Genomic DNA, 22,368 nt, shown 5'->3' on the forward strand with positions numbered 1-22,368 from the left:
TTAATCTCCTCAGGAGTAAGCTGAGTTTGAGTTGGGTTGTTGTTATGGCTACCTTCAGTGTGCCACAGGCTTCAAAGTCTATAGAATTGCTGCTGTTGCCATGTCCCTGTGCTGCAGGGTTATTCTCAGTGTTAGTGCTGTATGTTAGGTTTTAGCCATCTCTGCATGCCTACACCACAGAAGGGTTTGTCAGTCCACACACTTCTCTTCCCCCAGTGGCAGACTTCTGTTGCTTGTTACTTAGTGTTTGGCTCATGGTGGGGGCAGGAAGATTTCTTTGCTGGCCTGGTCCATTTGTAGTCTTTGGCAAACTCTGTATTAGGATCTTGAGAATTGGACTGTATTTTTGCCTTTGAGAACTCATGGTAGCCACACTATTCCTTGTATCTGGTAACCTTGCCTGCTTCTTGGCACCTTCTATTATTCAAAGCAAAAGACTTAAGCCATTGGGGAAGAGCGACCTCAAGACCAGAGTTTTTGCAGTTTCATATTCTTCATTGCATGTAATTCCATGACTTGATCATTATATCTTAGAGCAGTTCTTTTCTCATTTGTGGTTGTGCATGAGAGTCACCTGGGAACTTTAAAAATTTCTGATGCCCAATTAAATCAGAATTTCTGGAGTGGTATTTCTTTTAGGGTCTCCCAAGTCACTCCAACATTTGGGGGGGGGGGTCCTGAGAACCATCTGCTGTCCCCATTCCTCACCCTCATTCCATCTCCAATATGTTTATAGTTTGGTTAATCCTGTTTATTTTTGAAAACTCAGACGTAGCAATGTGTTCTCTTGCAATCTTCTTTGACATTCTTTTCTTTTGCTGAGGACTCTATATCCCATAGTATTAGCTGCACACTGTGCTCTGAAGAACCTAAGGTATTAGAATATATGCCATTGAAGTATCATTAGTTAAATACCAAATGTGTCAGTTCTTGATAATATATGAAAATACTGTGACTAATTTTCAATGGGGTTTGGGACAATGCAGCACCCAGGACATATGTCAAGTCATCTAGACCAGGAATCAGTAACTTTTTCTGTAAAGGGCTAGTACTCAACACACTCAACATATAGTAACTGCAGTAAATATTTTTGGCTTTGCTGACCATATGGTCTCTATCCCAACTACTCGACTCTGCCATTGTAGCATGAACATAGCCATAGACAATGTGAATGAGCATGTCTACATTCGAATAAAACTTTATGAACAATTAAATTTGAATTTTTTGTAATTTTCATGTGCCTTGAAATATTGTTTTATGAATTTTTTCAGCCATTTCAAAATGTAAAAACAATTTTTAGCTCACAAACTCAAAGGCTAACACGAGCCAAATAAACAAGGTTTAAGTATATATGGGCCACAAAAAAAACAAAAGCTTCAGTTTTCATAGAAACATAGGTTTATTTTGATAGAAACATGCTGAATACAAAGGGCTGAAATAAATGTTAACAAAAATAATAGAACATTTTAATAAAAATTAATATTTTTTCTTGCACATTAGCTTACCAGACACTGAATAACTGCACAAATTAATAAGTGTAACGAAATTAAACCCATTTTTCTTGTTCTTCAGCAACAAAATATTTTCTGTTGCATACACCAAACAGTACAAGACTAATGATGTGGCAATAGGTTGCTAAAATATTCGCTGCTAGAATTAGTGGAGAGAAATGGTGTGTCTGCACGTCAGGCGCTTAAGGGAAATGAATTCAACACTATTATAGTAATCAGTTATTACGAATGTTGTAGTTATTAATAACTAGAGGCCTAGTGCATGAACTTCATGCACAGGTAGGGTCCCTAGGCCTTGCTGGTGATCAGGGCCAATCAGGTTCCCCACCTCCCCACCTCCTCCTTCCCTCCCCACCCATGCGCCCCCACCTTGCAGTTCCCTGCCTCCTCCTTCCCTTGCTCCCTCAGTGCCCCACCACCGCCGCTGGTCACCCACCATGTTCCACGCCACCCCCTGGTGGTCAGTGCACATCATAGTGAGCAATCGAATTCCTGGTCTCCCGGTTGAACTCCCGAGGGGACACTTTGCATATTAGCCTTTTATATATATAGATTATGTATAACAGGATATTGTAAAGAGTAAGTTACGAAATTTGTATTAAAACATTTCTTACATACCATTATGTTGACTGGGTTGCAAAAATATTCATTGTGGGCCGCGAGTTTGACATGCTTGCTGCACAGAAACGTAGTGGATCAGACAGTTATGGGTCATGGGCCATATCTGAGGCTGACCTCTGATCTGGGGACTTTTTCAGATACAAATGCATCATTTTCCTGAGAACCTGCCTCTGTTGGATATATCCCCAAATTTAGAAGTTATTGCTGTTTGAAACTAAAAGAGAGCAAGTTCCACACCTTAGATTTGCTAGAATGAAAAAAAGTTTGAGATACTGAGATAGCCTAATTTGAACACAAATTACTTAAGCTTATCGTGTGCACCATTTCTATAAAGAAGGTGTACAATTATGAACAGTCCCCAAATATAGTCTTACTGGCATGGTATCTTCAGCTTGAGGCTCAGAATATGTTGAATACATAGTACATTTTTATTTTTTTTTTATTTTTTTTTAAAATATATTTTATTGATTTTTTACAGAGAGGAAGGGAGAGAGATAGAGAGTTAGAAACATCGATGAGAGAGAAACATCGATCAGCCGCCTCCTGCACATCTCCTACTGGGGATGTGCCCGCAACCCAGGTACATGCCCTTGACCGGAATCGAACCTAGGACCTTTCAGTCCGCAGGCCGACGCTCTATCCACTGAGCCAAACCGGTTTCGGCCATAGTACATTTTTAGTATCTACTTGCTACTAAAGGGTTTACACGATATTAAAGGGTTAGATACTCTACAGAAGATTAAAAATATATTTAGTGTTATTTAATGAGATAGGTTTTCTTGTTTTGTGACTTTTGGATTTTTTTAAACAAATACCTCTATGAACCTTTAGCTTAGAGTAGTGATTTCTGTCTCTGTTGCATGCCCTGATTATTTGATAAAAACATGGTAGTTTAGGTCCTACCTCCAGAGGATATTAGTTGCTCTATGGGTAATTATCATGAGCTGCCTGGGTTGAGAACCTTTGGCTTTGATGAACTATAGAATGAAAACCTATTTTTTTTGTTAATCCTCACTGAGGATATTTTTTCCATTGATTTTTTTAGAGAGTGGAAGGGAGGAAGGGAGATGGGCGGGGGCAGAGAGAGAAAAAAACATCTATGTGTGAGAGACACAGGGATTGGCCTCCTGCACGTGCCCCAGGGTCAGGGAACAAACCTGCAACCCAGGTTGGTGCCCTTGACCCGAAATTGAACGTGAGACCCTTTGATGCTAACCACTTAGCAACTGGCCAGGGCAAAAAACTATTTTTTAAAGACAGTATGTTTGTAGTAAAAATTTTTTTAAAAAGTGTTTCCAGCGGTTTGTTAAAAAAATAAGCAAATAATAAAGAATACATAAAATGCCATTCACCTCCTATCTTATCTTTAAAAGATAGCCATTGTCAAGTATTTTGTTTGCTTATACATTTTATGTACATATGTAAACATGTAATTTCTTAAACAAATAGGATCAAACGATAGGTACTATTCTTTGACCTGTCTTTACTCAGTTAATATATTCCAAACATTGAGAGAAGTTCAATTTTCATAAATAACTTTCCCAAGGATTAAAATCAAAAGCACAGAATATAATTTCTGAGTGACTTGGCAACCAGAGCTGATGAGCTGCAGATTTCAAGCAGGACTATTTCTAGTATTGTTTGGAGGCTGGAACAAATCACAGCTCTCCTTCCTCTTGTCCCACTAAAAAAGGAACAAACACTGCAAAAATCCAGGCAAAACTACTTTAAGATGAAGCGTATGGACAGCCTTCAATAGGGAGAAATAATCCAAAGGACTTCCAAGATGTGCCCAGGAAGAAGGGATACTTCTTCCATGGAATTAAAGCGATCGTACGATGGCATGCTCCAAAGTTTCTGTGTTGTGCATTGTACTTTAATTTTTTTGTATTTGTTTAGCACTAGCAAAGGCTGCCTCTGGCTTCCTCCCTTCACTGTTGCTTAATTGCTAGAAAGTTGGATCAGATGAGTTATAGATGGAAAGGAAAAACTGGGATTTGAGTGTTCAAGTTAGCTGTAGGACCTAGACAGTTGAAGAAAAAAATTGAGATATTCTACTCCTGTCCTCTTAGTACCTGTTCTTCCTCTAGGGCTTCTGGATATCTCTTCTTGCTCTACTTTTAGGATCCTACGTTTCTCTTCATCTGAACTAACCCAGTAGGTTTCCTGGGTTTGCCAATGGTGAGTAGAACCTTAGACAGGCTTGTTTACCCAGAACAGATCAAGATCTTTAGAGGCCCTGCTCAGTGACAGGGTTGTGTTAATCTATCAGGTAATTCAAAATAATAGTAGTAACATGACACCTAAGTTAGTTATAGATATTTTCAGTGGAGTTTAATTTTTTCCATGATATATTATTATTTTTTTTAAAGCGAGAGAAACAAAAGTAAATTTGAGTTTAGGTACTTCGTTCTCAGTCAGTTTAAGGGTTAATCCTGGACTGGTCATTAGAGGACCATTTAAGATTCCTTTTTAGTTATGTAATTGTTCGATATCGTGGGGTTTGTTAAAACATTAATTTTAAAATTTCGTTTTCCTAATTATTAGGTAAATGTATTATTGATGTCAATATCTATATAGTCAGCCAAAGAATATTACTAGTATTTAGTGTCAAATAATCCCACATTCATAGTGTTAAATGCAGTCAAGAAATTTTTAATCTACTTGTATTATAAGGACAACAAAGAAAAGTGCTTTAGGGGGAATACATCTGATAAGCTATCAGAAGTGGTCTTAGGATACTAGGCACATTGTTGACTTATTAGGATTATGTTTTCTGTTGCAGAGCCCTTTCTTGTCTTAGAGCACTCCCTACAATGCAGTAGTACTCCTTTATATTTTTACTTTATTGAGTTCACTTTGGAAAATTATATCTTTTTAAATATAAATTTTATCTTCTGAGCAGGTTAAGCCTTTTTGTCTTTAATTCATTTATTATAAGTTGAAGCTATTGGTTTGGGAGTGATAGCATGAAAGCACTATTTCCCTGAAAACTGGAAGAGAGAAAACCTTTTAAAAGGAAAGCTGTGTCTTGTTTTCCTTAATCACCAGTATCTATCTCCATGCCATTGAGAAGCATGCATGGTACTTTAAAGTACACTGGATTATATATCAGATGTCTCCAGTAAAATGATTTCGAATGATTCAAGTCCATTTTAAGGATCAGTTCTTTAGAATTTGGAGTCTCCCTTCCTTTTACTTTATAAATTTAACTTTTTATTTTGAGATAATTATAGATTTACATGCAGTGTAAGGAATAAAATAGGGTGAGCCCCTGTCCTCTTTACCCACTTTACCCAATGGGAACCTCTTGGAAAAGCACAGTATAATATCCAAACCAGGATATTAATATTGATGCAATCCACAAACCTTCAAACTTCACTGGTATTGTATACTTGTACTCATTTGTGTGTGTGTGTGTGTGTGTGTATGTCTTTAGTCGTATACAGTTTATCACTTTTATATATATTCTCATCATCACAGTCAAAATACAAAACAGTTTTATTGCCACAAAAACCCCTAGTGTTACCCCTTTATAACCTGCTTCCTTTCTCCAGAGAGATTTTTGTTTGTTTTGTTAAGTGCCTATTCAGTTATGGTCTTGACTTAAAATAATTACCTTTTAAATTTCTACCTAAAAGTTTTAAAATTTTTACTTATTTGTTTATGTGGTTAAGAAATTTATATATGTAAAAGCCTAAGCGACCAAATGACCGGTTGACCAGTTGCTATAATGCACACTGACCAGGCGGCAGATGCTCAACATAGGAGCTGCTCCCTGGTGGTCAGTGTACTCCCACAGCCAACTTCCCGTGGCCAGCCAACCTCCCGCAGTCCCTCCCCCCGGCGGCCGGCCCCAACCAATTGGCCCCGCTCACCAGCCAGGCTGAAGGACCCCACCCATGCACGAATTCGTGCACCAGGCCTCTAGTATATAATATAAAAGTTATCATCTTATTCATGCAGTTCAGTAGTAAGCACATTCATATTGTTGTGCACTAGATCACATCGTTTTTGTCCCTGCACCCATTAAGCAACAGCTCCCCTTTTCCCTCTTTCCCATTCCCCTGGCAGCCACCATTCTGTTTTCTGTTTCTGTGAATTTGACTACTTTAGATACATATAAGTGGAATTAAACAGTACTTGTCCTTGTAACTGGCTTATTTTATTTAGCATAAAGTCCTCAAGATTCATCCATGTTGGAGCAGATGACAGGATTGCTGCCTTTTTAAAGCTGAGTAATATTATTCCATTGTATGGAATAAATAAGCTTTAATTCATCCATTTTTATTTTCTGACTTTTATTGACTTTTATATTCCATAGAGTGAATACTAGCACAAATAGCAGATGAAATATTTTGCATATAGAACATTTGTATAACAAGGATAAATATCAAGGTGACATCTAAACATTCTAGAGTTAGCTCTTTTAGCTATAGGTAACAGAAATCTTATCTGAACTAATTTAAATAAAAAGAGGGATTTTATTACAAGGAAACTGAGATTGAATCTGAGGATGGAATGTGGCAGGGCCTTAGAAATGGAACTTGGTTGTCTCTAGTCTTTGATGGACCTGTTGTTGTTTTTTCACTGTGTATGGTGGCTTTTATCACATGACTAGAGACCTGTTACATGGATTTGTGCACCGGTGGGGTCCCTCGGCCTGGCCAGTGCCCTCTCGCAATATGGGACCCCTCGGGGATGTTGGACTGCCGGTTTCGGCCCATTCCCCACAGGCCAGGCCGAGGGACCCAACTGGTGCAAGAATCTGTGCACCGGGCTGGTTTCAGCCTGATCCCCACAGGCCAGACTGAGGGACCCCACCGGTGCACAGATCTGGGCACCGGGCCTCTAGTATGCATATAAGATCTTTGATTAATCTCTTCCTCCCCTCCCCCTTCCCCCCTTCTCTCAGATTCATCAGTCTGTTCCATGTTTCCATGCCTGTGCGTTGAGCGTCTGCCCCCTGGTGGTCAGTGAGCATCATAGCTACCAGTCAAATGGTCACTTAGGCTTTTATATAGAGAGATGATGAAATGGCTCTTTACAAATCATGGACCCTTTGGGTTCAGCCTCCCAAAGACCTGCTTGCTCAATTGGTCCCAGTACAGGACTCCCAGGGGGAGGGAATGACTGGCATGGCTGGCCTCAATGGCCTGCCCTAATATGCCTGACCACAAGTATGGTCAGGAAACTGGAGCCGATGCGAGGGCTAAGCAATATCTATGGGAGCTGTGTGCATCAACTGGGGGGCTGCGGTTGTCAGAGAGAAAGGGAATGAAGGCTAGAGAGACCAAATGAAAGGTATGCTCATTAACTCTATAAACTCAACTTCTGTGAACAGTACTTGAGTATATATTGAAGAATAATGGAGTTGAAAGTTTTGGGTAAAGACTATTAAAATTATATAAGGTAAAGAATTCTTAATTAAATAAAAAATTCTGACTGTTTAATAGTGTATATAAAGTTGAGAGCCAAGGTGGGAATCACATGAAATTCTTAAAATTATAAAAGATAAATTTACTGACTAATTTCTGGAATGATTTGAATTGAGGAATAGATTTTTAAATGTCTTAGCACCGCTATTTAGTGTAGAAAATAGAAAATTACATATCAAACAGTAATAAGTTGTACAATTAACTTCAGGAGATTTGAAAATATATGAGGGGTGTCTTAGACAAATTGATGTACTATGGCTACATAATGGAAATATTTAGAGGAAATTAGTGTGTAGCCTTACCTTCTGAAGTCATGGAGAGAATTATTTTCCCATCAAGCATTAGCAAGGATGGTAATTGTTAAAATTTATTTAGTACTGCTATGTGTCAGGTACTGTAGTAGGCATTTTTGTACCTATTATCTCATTTAACCTTCCCCAAACCAGGAGTGCTCACAATTTGTTAAATTGAATTTGCTAAGATATTTTTCTACAGAATTATTAACACTTTGCTTTTCCTTTCAGAGATGTGGTACTGGATCTTTCTCTGGGCTCTCTTCTCCTCTCTGTTTGTCCATGGTGCTGCGGGAGTGCTGATGTTCGTCATGCTGCAGAGGCATAGGCAGGGGAGAGTGATCTCCGTCATTGCAGTCAGCATTGGATTTCTGGCTTCTGTAACTGGAGCAATGATCACTAGTAAGTTGATTTTGTTTTGTTAAAGGACAGAATTTTATATGCACTTACGGTGTTGGTAACATTATTCTTATTGTACCTGCAACATGTATTCTTTCATGTAGAATATTTTTTCAGCACTAATTGCACTTCACCTAGGATAAAGATCAGTTCACTTATTCATTAAAATAGTTTTTTACTACTATGTTAAGACTCATTATGTTTTGTGGGAAATGCAACAACTTGTAAAATTTGGCAAAGGGCAAAGCAATTCATGGGAAATTGTGTCTTACAGTGGATGTAATTTCTGTTTTAAAGGATCTCACTATCTCATAAGGGGGAAAGGTAGGCACACAAATATGATAGTGAGGGTTGTCCTTAAAAAAGAGTGAAAATATAGCTTTTAGGTCCTTGATGTCATCTGCCCGTAACTACAAAATAAAATTGTACTTCCTTCTTATACACAAATTACGTCACAAATCTCCTCGGCCTATTAGAAATTGGCCACTTTAGAGTGTCCTCTAGCTATTTGCAAGTTTTCTACTGTGCTGCCTTGTGTATTTCATGCATGGTCTCAGGTTCATTCCCTCTGCCCACTCCTCTTTTTTGTTTTAATTCTCATCTGAGAATATGCTCTTACTATTATTTTTAGAGGAGGAAAAGAAAGAGAGAAGGAGAGAGAGGGAAGGAAGGAGGGAGGGAGAGGGAAAGAGAGAGGGAAAGGGAGGGAGGGAGAGGAAGAGAGAGAGAGAGAGAGAGAGAGAGAGAGAGAGAGAGAGAGAAATATCAGTGTAACAGAGAAACATTGATTGATTGCCTCCTGTACACACCCTGACCAGAAGATCGAACCCGAAACCTGGGTATGTACCCTGACCAGGAATGGAACCCGAGACCTTTCAGTGTATAGGACGACTCTCTAACCAGCTGAACCACCCGGCCAGGGCTGGCCCTCTCCTCTTAACGCTGTCCTTAGGCTCCAACTCTAGCCTTGGGTTCAAAGCATTAGTACTGGTTTCTGTTGTGCTAGTTGAGCCAGAACTTCGATGCATCTTGTTCAGATTGGAGGATGCCACAGTAGCTTCCTTAATGTGGTCCTTCCAGAAACCAGCTGCTTTTCTATGCTGCTGTTGATTGTCAGTGCCACTGATTAATAGAGGTTTACATTGCCCTTTGCTTCTGGTCTACCAATACTTCCAAATGTCTGGGGCAGCTCACTGCTCTCTGTTTTGAGACTCTCCACAAAGGACTTTTTCCTTTCTGGTTGGTTCTTAACCCCAGAAATAAGAGGAGGTCCTTTTCTTCTATAGCTCTAAGGCCTCTCCTTTTATGTCCCACACTCGCCTTTTCCCAGAGTGATTGGCATATGCTGCCTCAAGAGAAAAGCCCTATGCTATGTCTCTGGGTATGTCCTATGGCACTAATAAGACAATCATAAAATAGTTGTGAGAAGTGGTGAGTAGCCTATTTTTTCCTTCCTTCATTTACTATTTATTTTTTATGTTATTATCTTGTATCAGGTTTTTTTTTGTTGCTGCATTCAACCAGTAACTTTATCATAAGGTGCCTCATCCATTTTGCCATAGATAAGGTTTAAAGCACATGCTCAGGTTTAGCTGAAGTATAGGATGTGCATAGTGAAGAAATAGGAGATTCAGTTGGAAAGATAGAATGGAGCCAAATCCCAGAGGATCTTGGAAAGCCAGCCATAAAGTGCTTCAGTCTGGGGAAAGCAAACAGATATTTTTGAGTGGAGTTGGCAAGGGGCAAAACAGTTCAATGGGAAAATGTGCCTTACAGCTAAATATAGAATACTAGTGTCCTGGTGCATAGATTCATGCACATTGAAAGGAAATTAATTAGAATAAATATTTTAATATCGCTATTCACGTCTTGCTAATGAAAAGAAAATAAATTCTACTGAGTTTCCTATCTACCTACTCTAGGACTTCTGTGAGGGTGAAATGAGATGAGGCATGTGAAAACGCTTCACAAACATTCAGTTAAAGTGTAAAATGTTTGCGCCTGCCTATAAAGCAAGTTGTATTCCTGGGCTGAAGAAACTCCAATGATGCGAGTTGCTAGGGAGAGGAAGTCGGGCATTGCTACGTGATGTCATTACCCGGCGCCCACAGTGACCGTTTCTGGGCTGGGCTGGGCTTTGGGTCACATTTGCACCATGGGTTCTTGGCAGCATTGGTTGCGATTTGGTGGGGTGGTGCTCTGGGGTGGTGGCAGGGCCTGTGTCTCACTTGGGGGAAGCCAAGTGTTGGTTTGTTAGCACCAGGTCTGTGGTGCTGTTTATTTTTAAATAGCCAGTGCGCATCATGGCAGCTCCTGTGTTGAGCATCTGCCCACTGGTGGTCAGTGTGCATCATAGCTACTGGTTGGGTGGACGGACACTTAGCCTTTTTTATATATAGATATGTGAGGAACCAAGAGAAAACTGAAAGAGCAGGGACCTTGTCTGTCTTCCTAACTGCTGTATCCCCAATAACACTACCTGGAACATAATAGATACTAAAACGATGCTGGTTGGTTGGATGGATGGATGAGTGGATGTAGTGAGTGAGAAAGAGCAGAGGAAAGGAAGAAAGAAAGGATGGGCAAGAAAAGAGAGAGAAAGGGAAGGGAGAGGAATTAAGAGGCAATAAGTATAATTTGAACTTGAGGGTGGATCTTAGCTAGAGTGGCAGTGGGTTGGAAAAGGAGTTAATGTTAGGACTATGGCAGAGGGAAAACCCCCAATTAATTACTATTTACTTTGATGGCATGCAAAGAGGCATGAAAGGAATCCCAGTGTTTCTGATGTGGCCTCTATGGGAATTGTGAAACAGCGAATGAGGAGAGAGAAGGAACAGCTTGTTCAGGCGTCATAGAATGTGTGTGTGTGTGTGTGCTTATTGGCATAAATGTTTAAAGAAATGTCATTCTACTTTCATTTATCTCAGTGGTATATATACATTTATTGCCTACTTTCACTTCAGTCAAGAATAAAAATAAGCCAATGATTTTAGAAACTACAATGTTACATGTTCAAATCTTCGAAAATATAAGTCTGAAACAATTTCAAGTAAACAAATGTTAGTAAGAAAACATTTAAATTTATTCTGGCTGATTTTCTGACCTGCAAACACTTGAATTAAGAAAACTAGCCAATGTGAATATTTAACTAAATTTTCCTAATGTGATTTGTGAGTGTCGGAGCACTCACAGCTTTATATTCAGTGCAGCAAACAGTTCTTGGATATCTATATTGAACAAGATACTGAATATCTATATATATAAAAAGCTAAGTGATTGAGCACACGTTCATCCAATGCTGGTACATATGACGCACACTGGCAATTTAAAAACAAACGTTGACTTGTGCATGTGCAATATATGTTAAAATATTTTGTATTTTAATTATATAGTACTATATTATATATACTATATTGACATGTAATTTTTTGCAGTAACGTAATTACCGCACAAATCTTCTAATTAATTTTCTTTCAATGTGCACGAATCCATGCTCCAGGCCACTAGTTGATACATATCTCTCATATTTTGCTACTTCTTAGATTTTATTCTCAGAATAGAGTGATTTTTTTTTTCATTTTAGTTAGTATAGATAGTTAATACCAATATTGAAAGAAACTGAGTTACTATGTAATACCATCTTTTGGCAATATACACATATCTGTCTAATTTTAGCAAGGTATTAAGTTACATCTCATTGTTGGTTAATTTGCATTTCTCTGATTATTAAATGAATTAGAATATCTCTTCATTTCAGGTATATGGCATTCAGGTCATAATTTAGACTTGGTCTAAAGTCTACCTTTGTATCTGGTGTTAGATAGGCAATTTTTACACCAGCCACTAAAGTATACAGCTCCTCATTGATTTGTAGTATCTCTTTTTTTGTGTGTATTATGCCCTCAGGTACATGGATATGTCTCTGAACCTCTGTTCTGATTTGTTAGTCTTTTTATCTGTTCTTGAAGCAAGGCCACATTTTATATCCCTATGAATTTGTGGTGCAGGCAAACCTCACTTTATTGTGCTTCACAGATGTTGCATTATTTTACAAACTGAAGGCAAACCCTCCACCAGCAAAAAGGTTATGACCTGCTTTATTGCAATACGCACTCTATTGCAGTGGTCTGGAACCAAACCCACAGTATCTCTGAGGTATGCCTGTATTTCTCAATATCTGATAGGGCTAGGTTCCTCTCCTTTCTGTTTTTTTTTGTTTGTTTGTCTGTTTTTTTAACTCAGGGTTAACATAGCTATTCATGTATATTGATTCTTTCACGTAAATTTTTAAAAATATCTACTTAGTTCCTAAAAGAGTATAACTATGATTTTAATTGGGATTTAATTGAATGTAGAGGTTAATATGAAAGGAATTGGTATATTAAATTAATCCACCTAAGAACATTAATATACCTTTATTTATTCAGATCAACTTCTGCCTTTTGTTAGAGGTTTAAAATGTTTTTCTCCATAGGAAGGTTATATATTTTAAGTTATTTCCTAATCTCATTATGCTGTGGTTATCTGCATGGTATCTCTTTTGACTACATTGTTTATTTTTATTGGTGTAGAGAAATGCTGCTAAGTTTTGTATGTTGAATTTATAAAAGATTACAAAACAAAAACACTGGTTCTTTGCAAAGTTAATAAGATAAATAGATTACTAGCAATCTAATAAAAAATGAGTTAAGGCAGAAAAATAAAATATAAAACAATCTAGAAAAAATAGCCCAGCTGGTGTGGGTCAGTGGTTGAATTTTGACCCAGGAACCAAGAGGTCAAAGTTCAATTCCCAGCCAGGGCACATGCCCAGGTTTGGGCTTGATTCCCAGTGGGGGCATGTAGGAGGCAGCCAGTCAATAATGTTTCTCTCTCATCAATGTTTCTACCTCTATCTCAGTCCCTTCTTCTCTCTCTAAAATCAATAAAAACATTTTTTTAAAAGAAAAAAGAACCACAGATCCAATAATACAGATGGGGTAAAGAATTATTAAAATAACAGTTTTGTAACAGGTATATATTTCTAAATATAAATATCAAAATTATCATAAGAAGAAAGAGAAAATAAGAATTGGACAATAAGTATTTTTAAACAATTGAAATATTAAATACTCCTTCTCCCCAAAGAACTCCAGGCCCAAATGGGTTTACAGATATCTTCCTAATTTCCAAGAAACAGTTAGTTCCTATTTTATTTAAATTATTGTAGAAAATGCAAAGAGTAAAAGCTGGGGCCACAGCTTATTTACCAAGGCCAAAGTAATCTTGCTGCTAAGCAAGGTAAATACGACACAAGAACAGAAAAGTGCAGGCTCATTACCTTACACATGTTATCCTAGGTATGCAAAGATAGCTCAGTATCAGAAGGAAGTATGGCTGTGTGCCAATAAAACATTATTTATGGATGCCTAAAATTTGAATTTTATACAATTTTCATTGATCATGAAATAGTATTCTTTCTTTGATTTTTTTCAGTTGTTTAAAAGTATAGAAATTGTCCTTAGCTTTCATGCTGTACAAATACAGTGGTGGGCCAGATTTGACCTGCGAGTATAATTTGCCAAACCCCTGATCTAACTACACTCAATGATAGAATCAACACACTAGTAAAACTAAATTTGTCTTAAACTTCATATTTGCTTTCTCTTAGGAAATGAGGGGGAAATCAAATCCCTTTCCTTGGTACACCCCTGCAGGCACTTTGTGTTGCTGTATATTGACACCAACTCAGCCATATTGCTTTCCCCACCAGTCTTCGCTAGCCTCTTAATACTTTTGGGGTCTTTTCTTATTCCTAATTCATTCCTTTTGCCATTGATCATATTGGAAGCGCCTAACACGTATCATTTATTCCAAGCACCCTATTCCACTTCTGTCTTCTTCATTCTCACATAGCTTAGCCTCATATTTCACCAAGAAAATAATGTTCATAATGTTTGTAACTTTTCAGCTGACTATTGTTCAACAAAATACATCTTAAAGTGAATGAAAATTAAAGCACACATTGGGGAAAAACATTTGTGATCATATATAAATATGTAAGATTAATATCCAAACTATATATTTTTAAACTCTATTAATTAAATAAGAAAAAGACGACCCAAGAGCAAAATAGACAGAAGATGTGACAACATTTTATAGATGTAGAAACTTTAATTGCCAGTAATGCGAAAACAATATCAGTCACATCAGGAAAATGCAAATTAATCACAGAGATAACACTTCCCACCCATCAGATTGACAAAATTTAAAAAAACAGAAGATAAGTGTATGGATTTGTAACTGGAATATAAATTGGTACAACTACTTTGGAAAATAATTTGGCATTTTCTAGAGAAACTAGTGATTACATGTGTGTGCCAGGTGTTACATGCAAGGATAGTCACAGAAGCAGTGTTCGTCATTGTGCTTTGGGGCCATAATTAAGTAAAATAAAGGTGACTTGGACACAAGCATCATGATACTACGACAGCGGATCTGATAACTGAGAAGGCCACTAAGTAGCTGATGCCCAGAGAGCACCTGCAGCGTAGAGATGCTAGACAAGGGAGATTTCCACGGAGATCTCATCACACTGCGCAAATGGGCATGCAGTTTAAAACCTATGAATTGTTTATTTCTGGAATTTTCCATTTAATATTTTCAGACCACAGTTGACCACAACAAAGAAAGAGAAAACATAAAACAATATATATTTTTTACTAGTACATACATACAGATGTATGTGTATGCAGTAGCTGAAACCACAGCAAGTGAAACTGTAGATAAAGGGAACTTATGTATATACTAGTGGCCCGGTGCACGAAATTCATACAGGTGTGGGGGGTGTCCCTCAGCCCGGCCTGCACCCTCTCCAATCTGTGACCTCTTGGGGGATGTCTGACTGCTGATTTAGGCCCGATCCCATAGGACCGGGACCACTAGCTCCTAACTGCTCACCTGCCTGCCTTCCTGATCACCCCTAGCCACTCTGCATGCTGGCCTTCTCTCCCCCAACTGCCCCCCTTTGCCGGCCTGCTCGCCCTCAACTGCCCCCCCGCCAGCCTGCTCGCCCCCAACTGCCCCCCCAGCCGGCCTGCTTGCCTCCAACTACCCCCCTCTCTGCCTGCTTGTTCCCAACTGCCTCCCCTACCAGCCTGCTTCCCCCCAACTCCCCCTCCTTGCTGGCCTGATCGCCCCCAACTGCCCCCTCACTGCTAGCCTGATTGCCCCCAACTGCCCTCCCCTCCTGGCTTGATCGCCCCTAACTGCCTCTGCCCGGGCCCTGCCATCATGTCTTTGCCCAGAAGGACGTCTGGAAGGTCTCCCGGTCTAATTAGCGTATTACCCTTTTATTACTATAGAGGCCTGGTGCATGGGTGGGGGTCTGCCTTGAAGGGGGTTCCGGATCAGGGTGGGGGTCACCTTGGAGGGTGGGGCCAGCCTGGGTGAGGGGCTGGGGTGGTTGGCAGGCTGGCCACGCCCCCTTCAGGGTGGGGGGGTCTCCGCTGGGGGGCGTGGCTGGCCTGGGTGAGGGGCTGATGGCTGTTTGCAGGCTGGCCATGCCCCCATCGGGGTGAGGGTCCCTGCTGGGGGGCATGGCCGGCCTGGGCGAGGGGCTGAGGGCTCTTTAGGGACAGTTTACAGGCTGCCCAAGCCCCCGGCTTTGACCCGAAGGACCTCCGGAAGGTCTCTGGAAGGTCTCCGGAAGGTCTCCTGGTCTAATTAGCATATTACCCTTTAATTAGTATAGATAGCATATAATTGTTTTCATCATGTTAAACTTAAAACATTATGGATGAGTCAGGGGTCTCTTTTGAGTAGTATTCCTAAACCAGTGCTCTTTTCAAATGTAATCCTATTTTCTTTTTTTTTTTTTTTTTGTAATCCTATTTTCAGTTTGGCTATATATCCCCCAGATTTTTGCTTCTACATTACATGCATGCATGCATACATACATGTACATGTGTGCCTACATGTATACACATACATCTATAAAAATATAAGGGTAATATGCTAATTAAACCAGACATCCTTCCAGACGAAGCTGGGGCCGGAGGGAAGCTTGGCTTCTGGGTGCCTGCCGGTGGCTGGAGGGAAGCCAGCCCAGGTCCCCAGTGCCTGCATTCAGCCAGAGGGAAGCCGGTGCCGGTGGCAGGGGAAGGAAGGCCTACTCATGCACGAATTTCGTGCATTGGGCCTCTAGAATGTATATATGTACTATTAAAGAATATATATCGTTTTATGTTTTATCTTTCTTTATTGTATAAATTGTATGTTTTATGTTTTTTCTTTGTCAATTCATATAGATTTATATTTTTTTTCTGAATAGATTTCTCTGTCAAGTAATTATAAATTTGGTGTCCTCAAATAATTTATCTCTGTTCTTATTTCTATATATTTGACCATTCTAGGGTATGTAGACAGCTTTTTCTAGAAAAATAGTTTTAAGGCCTTTCAATCTATTAGATGGCATTCTATAATTTAAATATTTCTTACTTTATGATTTCCAAATGTGCTTTTCAAATCATCCACTTAGATACATTATTATATATGCTGTGTTAATAAGGTCAAGTGTTGAATCAGATGGGTCTGAGGCTTCTTGTAATGGTGATTCTCTCATTCTTGGAAGTGCACATTATCTAAAAATCTTTTCTGAAACAAACATCAAGTTCATCTTCTGTTTTTATTAGATGTTACCATAGTGGTCTCCAAATAACCTTAACAAGCAATTTTATATGCTAGATTGTAAAATGGAATCGTCAAATATCCTGATATTTTATATGACATTTAAGAATTAATTTATTTTACTGAAAGAAATAAAATGATTAATATTAAAATGAATAATTTAGAAGTTACATTAAATTGTGTAGTTTTTGTATTATCATTTGTAATCATCAATGTATTGTTATGTATGTTTATAAAATGCTGATGAATTATGGCCAGGTCAATGCCCAGATGAGAGATTATGTACAATAATGAATTATTTATTTTTATGAACATATTTTTTTGTGTCAAGCAGTATGTAGCATAAATATGTATTTTGTGTTGAATAGAAAAGCCTGTTTTTAAGTTAAGTGGGTAAATGTAGTATGATAAAGTGTAACTTTTACCAATCACATGGAAATTCCTTTATAGAAAATTTATAAAAAGAGAATGATCAATGACTAACTCAGTTTTGATGAAATGAAGAGATCTGAAGTTAAAGCCATGCAGTCTCTCTAAAATGAATGACTGTGCCCTTTTGTTTCTCCCTCCTATCTCGTCCAGGTGCAGCAGTAGCAGGCATTTACCGAGTAGCAGGGAAGAACATGGCCCCTTTGGAAGCCCTGGTGTGGGGCGTTGGACAGACTGTACTGACGTTGATCATCTCCTTTTCAAGGATCCTCGCCACACTTTGAGGTTTCTGTGGAAATGTCTGACCTTACATAAGGAAACAGATGTACAGATTCTCTGAAAATGGCATTGTTAGCAAGTGGGAATTAAATTATACAGGAATCCTGGAAGGAGCAGGTCGGAGCATAAGGCCTTGAGCTGTGTGGAAAGATTGCCCTCTGGTGTTCAAGTGATTGCACTACCGCACTGCACCTTACGTGCCTCCGTCCCAGGCAAGGCGAATTACTCTGAGAAGCTACAAGAAAACGCACCTTGTTTAGCTGCCAATCAGGTTAACATTGGTGTTGAATCATCGTTTTTAACAGTGTTGTGTTTAAGTTACAGGGACATTTTGAAGAATTGATATATGTGCCAAACTCTTCTTTTTTTATAAATTGGTCATGTGACAGTTTGCAAGTGTAGATGTAGATGAGACAAGTGCTGTGAAAGTGTTTGACATGAATTCAGGTCACGTAGTGAGACTTTGTAACTAAATCCTGTGTGAGTGCCGAATACCGAATTGTTTACTAGGAGATAAATTATTTTATTTTTAATGTTGAACTTTTTTGGGATTTAGGGCTTTAATATGGTTAGGCATTATTGTTATTTAATTTATGTGGAAAATAATATTAATGGAAAACTAGCTAAACTCTTTTAAGGACTCAAAGTAGATCTATAGGGTTCATCCTTTTCATGAACATAAATAATACTTTTAATAGTTTCCCTCATACATAAATGTTCTATTGATATGAATTAAAAAACTTTATCGGTAACACACATTGATTGTAGTTTGTGTGTCATAAAAATATTATTTGAAATTTTTCTTATAAATTTTGTTAGAAAACAAGTCTGAAATGCATGTTGCATTCTTTGACCCTCTAAAGAAAGTTTTGCCCTGTGTCTCATGGAGAAAACATCTTCACAACTGTTCCTCAGTGGGGTTCTATGACTTGTTGCCTATGTCTTGATTTTTGACAAAGTGTAAGCAGTCTTTAATTCTGGAGTATTAACTATATTTAAAGAGTGGCCTAAATTAGGCTGTGAAAACAAAAAGCCTCATTTGTAGATAAGTAACAGTAAGTTATCTAGGGAGATTAATAAACTATCTTACTTTGGATATGTGGTAACAAAATTTCACTGAATAAGAATTGAGGAATTTAGTAAATCTGGCAGTCCATCTCAGTGTTTAAAACAGTACTGAAATATATTTGAGTGATTCATTTTGTTCAGTTCTTGATTTATGCTAAGTTTATTAGAATGTGATGGCATTTATTGGAAATGAAAAAGTCTTTAGTATAAAATATTTTAAGAGATTTTGGCAACATATAATTGTTTTTAAGACTACAGGAAGTAAGGGAAACAGAACCTGCTTGAACTTATCTCCTCCTGACATTTTTTAAAACCAGGTACAATTATAAATGTTCTTACTCAAAGGAGAGCTATTGCAGAGAATGCGAAGTGAAGGACAATCCAGAAAAACATCAGCGTGCTTCAGCCTTGCTGCTTTAGAACCTGGTTGGGTAACAAGTAGGTTCCTATTAGGTCCCATTCAAATTTAAGGCCTTTGCTACACAGGTCACTTTTCCTTCACCAAAAAAATAGTGAGGAGTTGGTGGGAGAGGAGAAGCTACTTTTACCAGTAGGAAAGCCAATTTGGGGAATTTTCTAATTCTGTGGCTTGGAAATTTTTTAAAAAATAACAATTAGCATCTATGCACTTAGAGATCTTTGAAGTAAATCTTAAAATTGATTTTAAATATGTATAACCCTGAAATTAATTTCATGTGTTCTTTATAGTTTTGATGTTTTCCAAATTAAATTTAGGCATAAGTTTTCCAAATTAAATTTAGGCGTAAGTTTTCCAAATCAATTTGATTTATCCTTTTCTGTTAGTCTTGAATTCAGTGTTCTTTCTTTATGTTGGCTATTCTGTCAATAATTTAAAGTGTTTGTATTCTTTGAGAGGAATTACCAATAACATATTGAAGATGTACAAAATGAAAAATTTTAACATATAGTTATGTTGTGATTTAAGAAAGTTATCCTGGTGAGGTAATATGGAACATATGGTTCAGAATCAAAACTTAACCGGAAAATAACTTGGTACATAAATATGTGAATGCATGGACCAAAGAGATTCGAACTCCCATTTTTACTCTTAGAATGGAAGTATAATTTGATATATAATAATTAGTTTGTAGAGTGTCCTAATCTCATTATCAAGTTGCTTTATATTATGAAGTGTGTGTGTGTGTGTGTGTGTGTGTGTGTGTGTGTACTTTTAACTTGTAGGGGAATTCTTGTTTTGTTTTTGCTGTTTTCAGCTCTTTCCATTGGGATTTTGTGCAACTGTCACTCTTTTGATGTTTTGAAATATAGTTGAATGGTGTGCATTGATGAAATTGTCTTAATAGATATTTCTATGTTGAGATTTTTTTTTAAAGTTAGTGGTTTTCCTACAGATACAAGAAACATGTAATGATATATATCCACATACACCTATATATCATTATATACGTCCACACAAAGCTGCCATGTATGAACGCAGTCTAGCTGGACAGCTGCTGTTCCAGGAACACATCCATGCTCTAGTGGAGAATTTGTTCAGCTGAATGATCTTTTAAATGGGTTTGAGGATGTTTGAGATTTTTTAATTTGGGGAGATTTTTCTTGGTTTAATAGTGCTGGAGACCCTTGTTTTTATATGACAAAAGCTCTTATTGATGTATTTGCGTTACACTTATTTAAAATGTGTTTTTGATTTAGCAGTAAATTCTCTTTGATTAAAGCAGGAAGGATAGAGGAAATCATCTGCAGTTTACACATCTTTATTTTTTTTCATGTGTAGTAAAGTATTGCTGACAATGAAATCAGTTCCCCAAAGAAGAGACTCCTATATGCCCAAACTAGTTATTATTTAACATCCTGGTTAGAAATGCCCATAGGCCAGAGTTGAGTCAGGGGACCTCATCTAAACTATAAATAACGCTGAAAACCTTTAAATGAAGGAGGTGCAAATAATCTGCCCATGGGATGATTCCATGGGTTGTCTAGAATAAGGCAAGTCCTAAATGATGGCTATATTCAGTGCTTGCAGCTTAATTATTCTTACTGTAGATCTCAGTGTTTACCAAACAGTGTTATAGTTTGTAACCCAATGTACTAAGTGTTTGCAGCATTTAGTATTCCCATTCCCTTAAAAATTGTAAGGGTCTTATTTGTACTTTAAGTGAGAAGTAAAGAAATGAGCTGCCCTGTGTATCATGTATTTGTGATGTAAGGAACAAGGGTAATTTAAAATCAAAGAATATTGTTGGGAAAAGTCTTTAGAGAACTTTAATTAAGGTGAGGAGACTGGGGCTGACATGTTAACATGCCCAAGCAGACACTTACACCAACTAATTCAATTGTTTAAATATTTTTGATGGACCTACTGTGTATGTATAAAGCTGTATGGAGTATTTTCTATAGGAAGTACAAGGATGACTAAGATAGGATTCCTGCCCTTGAGTTCACCAAAAGCTAGCAAGATGGTTTTAAATCCTAAAAAGGCCCTGACTGGTTTGGCTCAGTGGATAGAGTGTCGGCCTGCGGACTCAAGAGTCCCAGGTTTGATTCCGGTCAAGGGAATGTACCTTGGTTATGGGCACATCCCCACTGGGGATGTGCAGGAGGCAGCTGATCGATGTTTCTCTCTCATCGATGTTTCTGACTCTCTATCCCTCTCCCTTCCTCTCTGTAAAAAATCAATAAAATATAAAGCCTAAAAAGACCAGAACAACATTTTGCTTCCTGATTCTAGTTGAGAGTTCAAGTCTCCCCTCCTGCCCCAACCCCAAATTCTGATTTTCCCAGTTTTATAGGTTCTCTAAGTATTGCACAGTCTGAAAAAACACCAACAAAAAAAAAGAGGGGGGCAGGGGGGAAATCACATAATATCTACAAAATGGAGTTTCGGTAACTGAGTTACCATCACTGTGACAGAGAGATAAGAATACTAGACTGTAAGCCAGAGACATAAATGTGAACCCAGGCCCTGTTGCTTGTCAACTTTTTGTTCATGGATGGCAAAGCAGTAAATGTTCGACAATAAATGATAGTCCCTAGAATTTTTTAAATTATATTTTGCAGTGCTATTTAATATGTTGTTTTGTAAAATACATTTGTCTTCTTTCATTTCCACATTTTCTCTACATTTATTTTAAGAAGGAAAATTAAAATAACCCGTATAATCTTGCTTCCTTTACCTCCTCTTTACCTCTTTATTTTTTTAAAATCAGCAGATACTCATCTAGGAGCATTTTTAGGGGTTGGTGGTAGTAGAAATGGCCAAAGCAAGCAGGATTAATTACAGGTTGTGTTTACCACTGGTTAAGATAGAAAAAGGTAGAGGTGGCCAATATTTACTCCTTTACCTTATCCTGCTACTTCCCTTGGATTCATTCAACCAACATTCATTGAATCTCTGCTACATGCAGCTTACCACGTGTTTCAGTCTGAAGTGTCTCCTCTTCTGCCCCAGGGGTGTTGGTTCGCAGCACAGTGCAAACTCGATAGGGAAACAAGAGTGTCTGCCAGGCCCTTCCTTCATGGGCCAAGGTGCTTCAGCTACTGTCCATTTGCTTTTACTTAAAAAGAAATACTGCTATTTTACATTTATGTCCATTTTTTAATTCAAGAAGTAAAAGATGCTAAGAATATTTTCTCAAACTACTTCACTTTTGCTATTACAGTTTTTCTCTCTCAGAAAAT

The 22,368-nt window shown here is 38.1% G+C and overlaps 1 protein-coding gene across 1 annotated transcript in view; it reads left to right on the forward strand.

The window, feature by feature from the left end:
* TMEM170B (transmembrane protein 170B) overlaps positions 1-21,159 on the forward strand; it is a 37,084-nt gene extending 15,925 nt beyond the window's left edge. The window contains exons 2-3 of the mRNA XM_059688633.1: positions 8,095-8,265; positions 17,512-21,159. Coding sequence (XP_059544616.1) covers positions 8,095-8,265; positions 17,512-17,642 — 302 coding nt within the window. The 3' untranslated portion in view covers positions 17,643-21,159. The remainder of the gene's footprint in view (positions 1-8,094; positions 8,266-17,511) is intronic.
* Positions 21,160-22,368: the final 1,209 nt, after the last annotated feature.

This window comes from Myotis daubentonii, chromosome 3, assembly GCF_963259705.1.
Source record: "Myotis daubentonii chromosome 3, mMyoDau2.1, whole genome shotgun sequence".
Lineage (NCBI taxonomy): Eukaryota > Metazoa > Chordata > Mammalia > Chiroptera > Vespertilionidae > Myotis > Myotis daubentonii.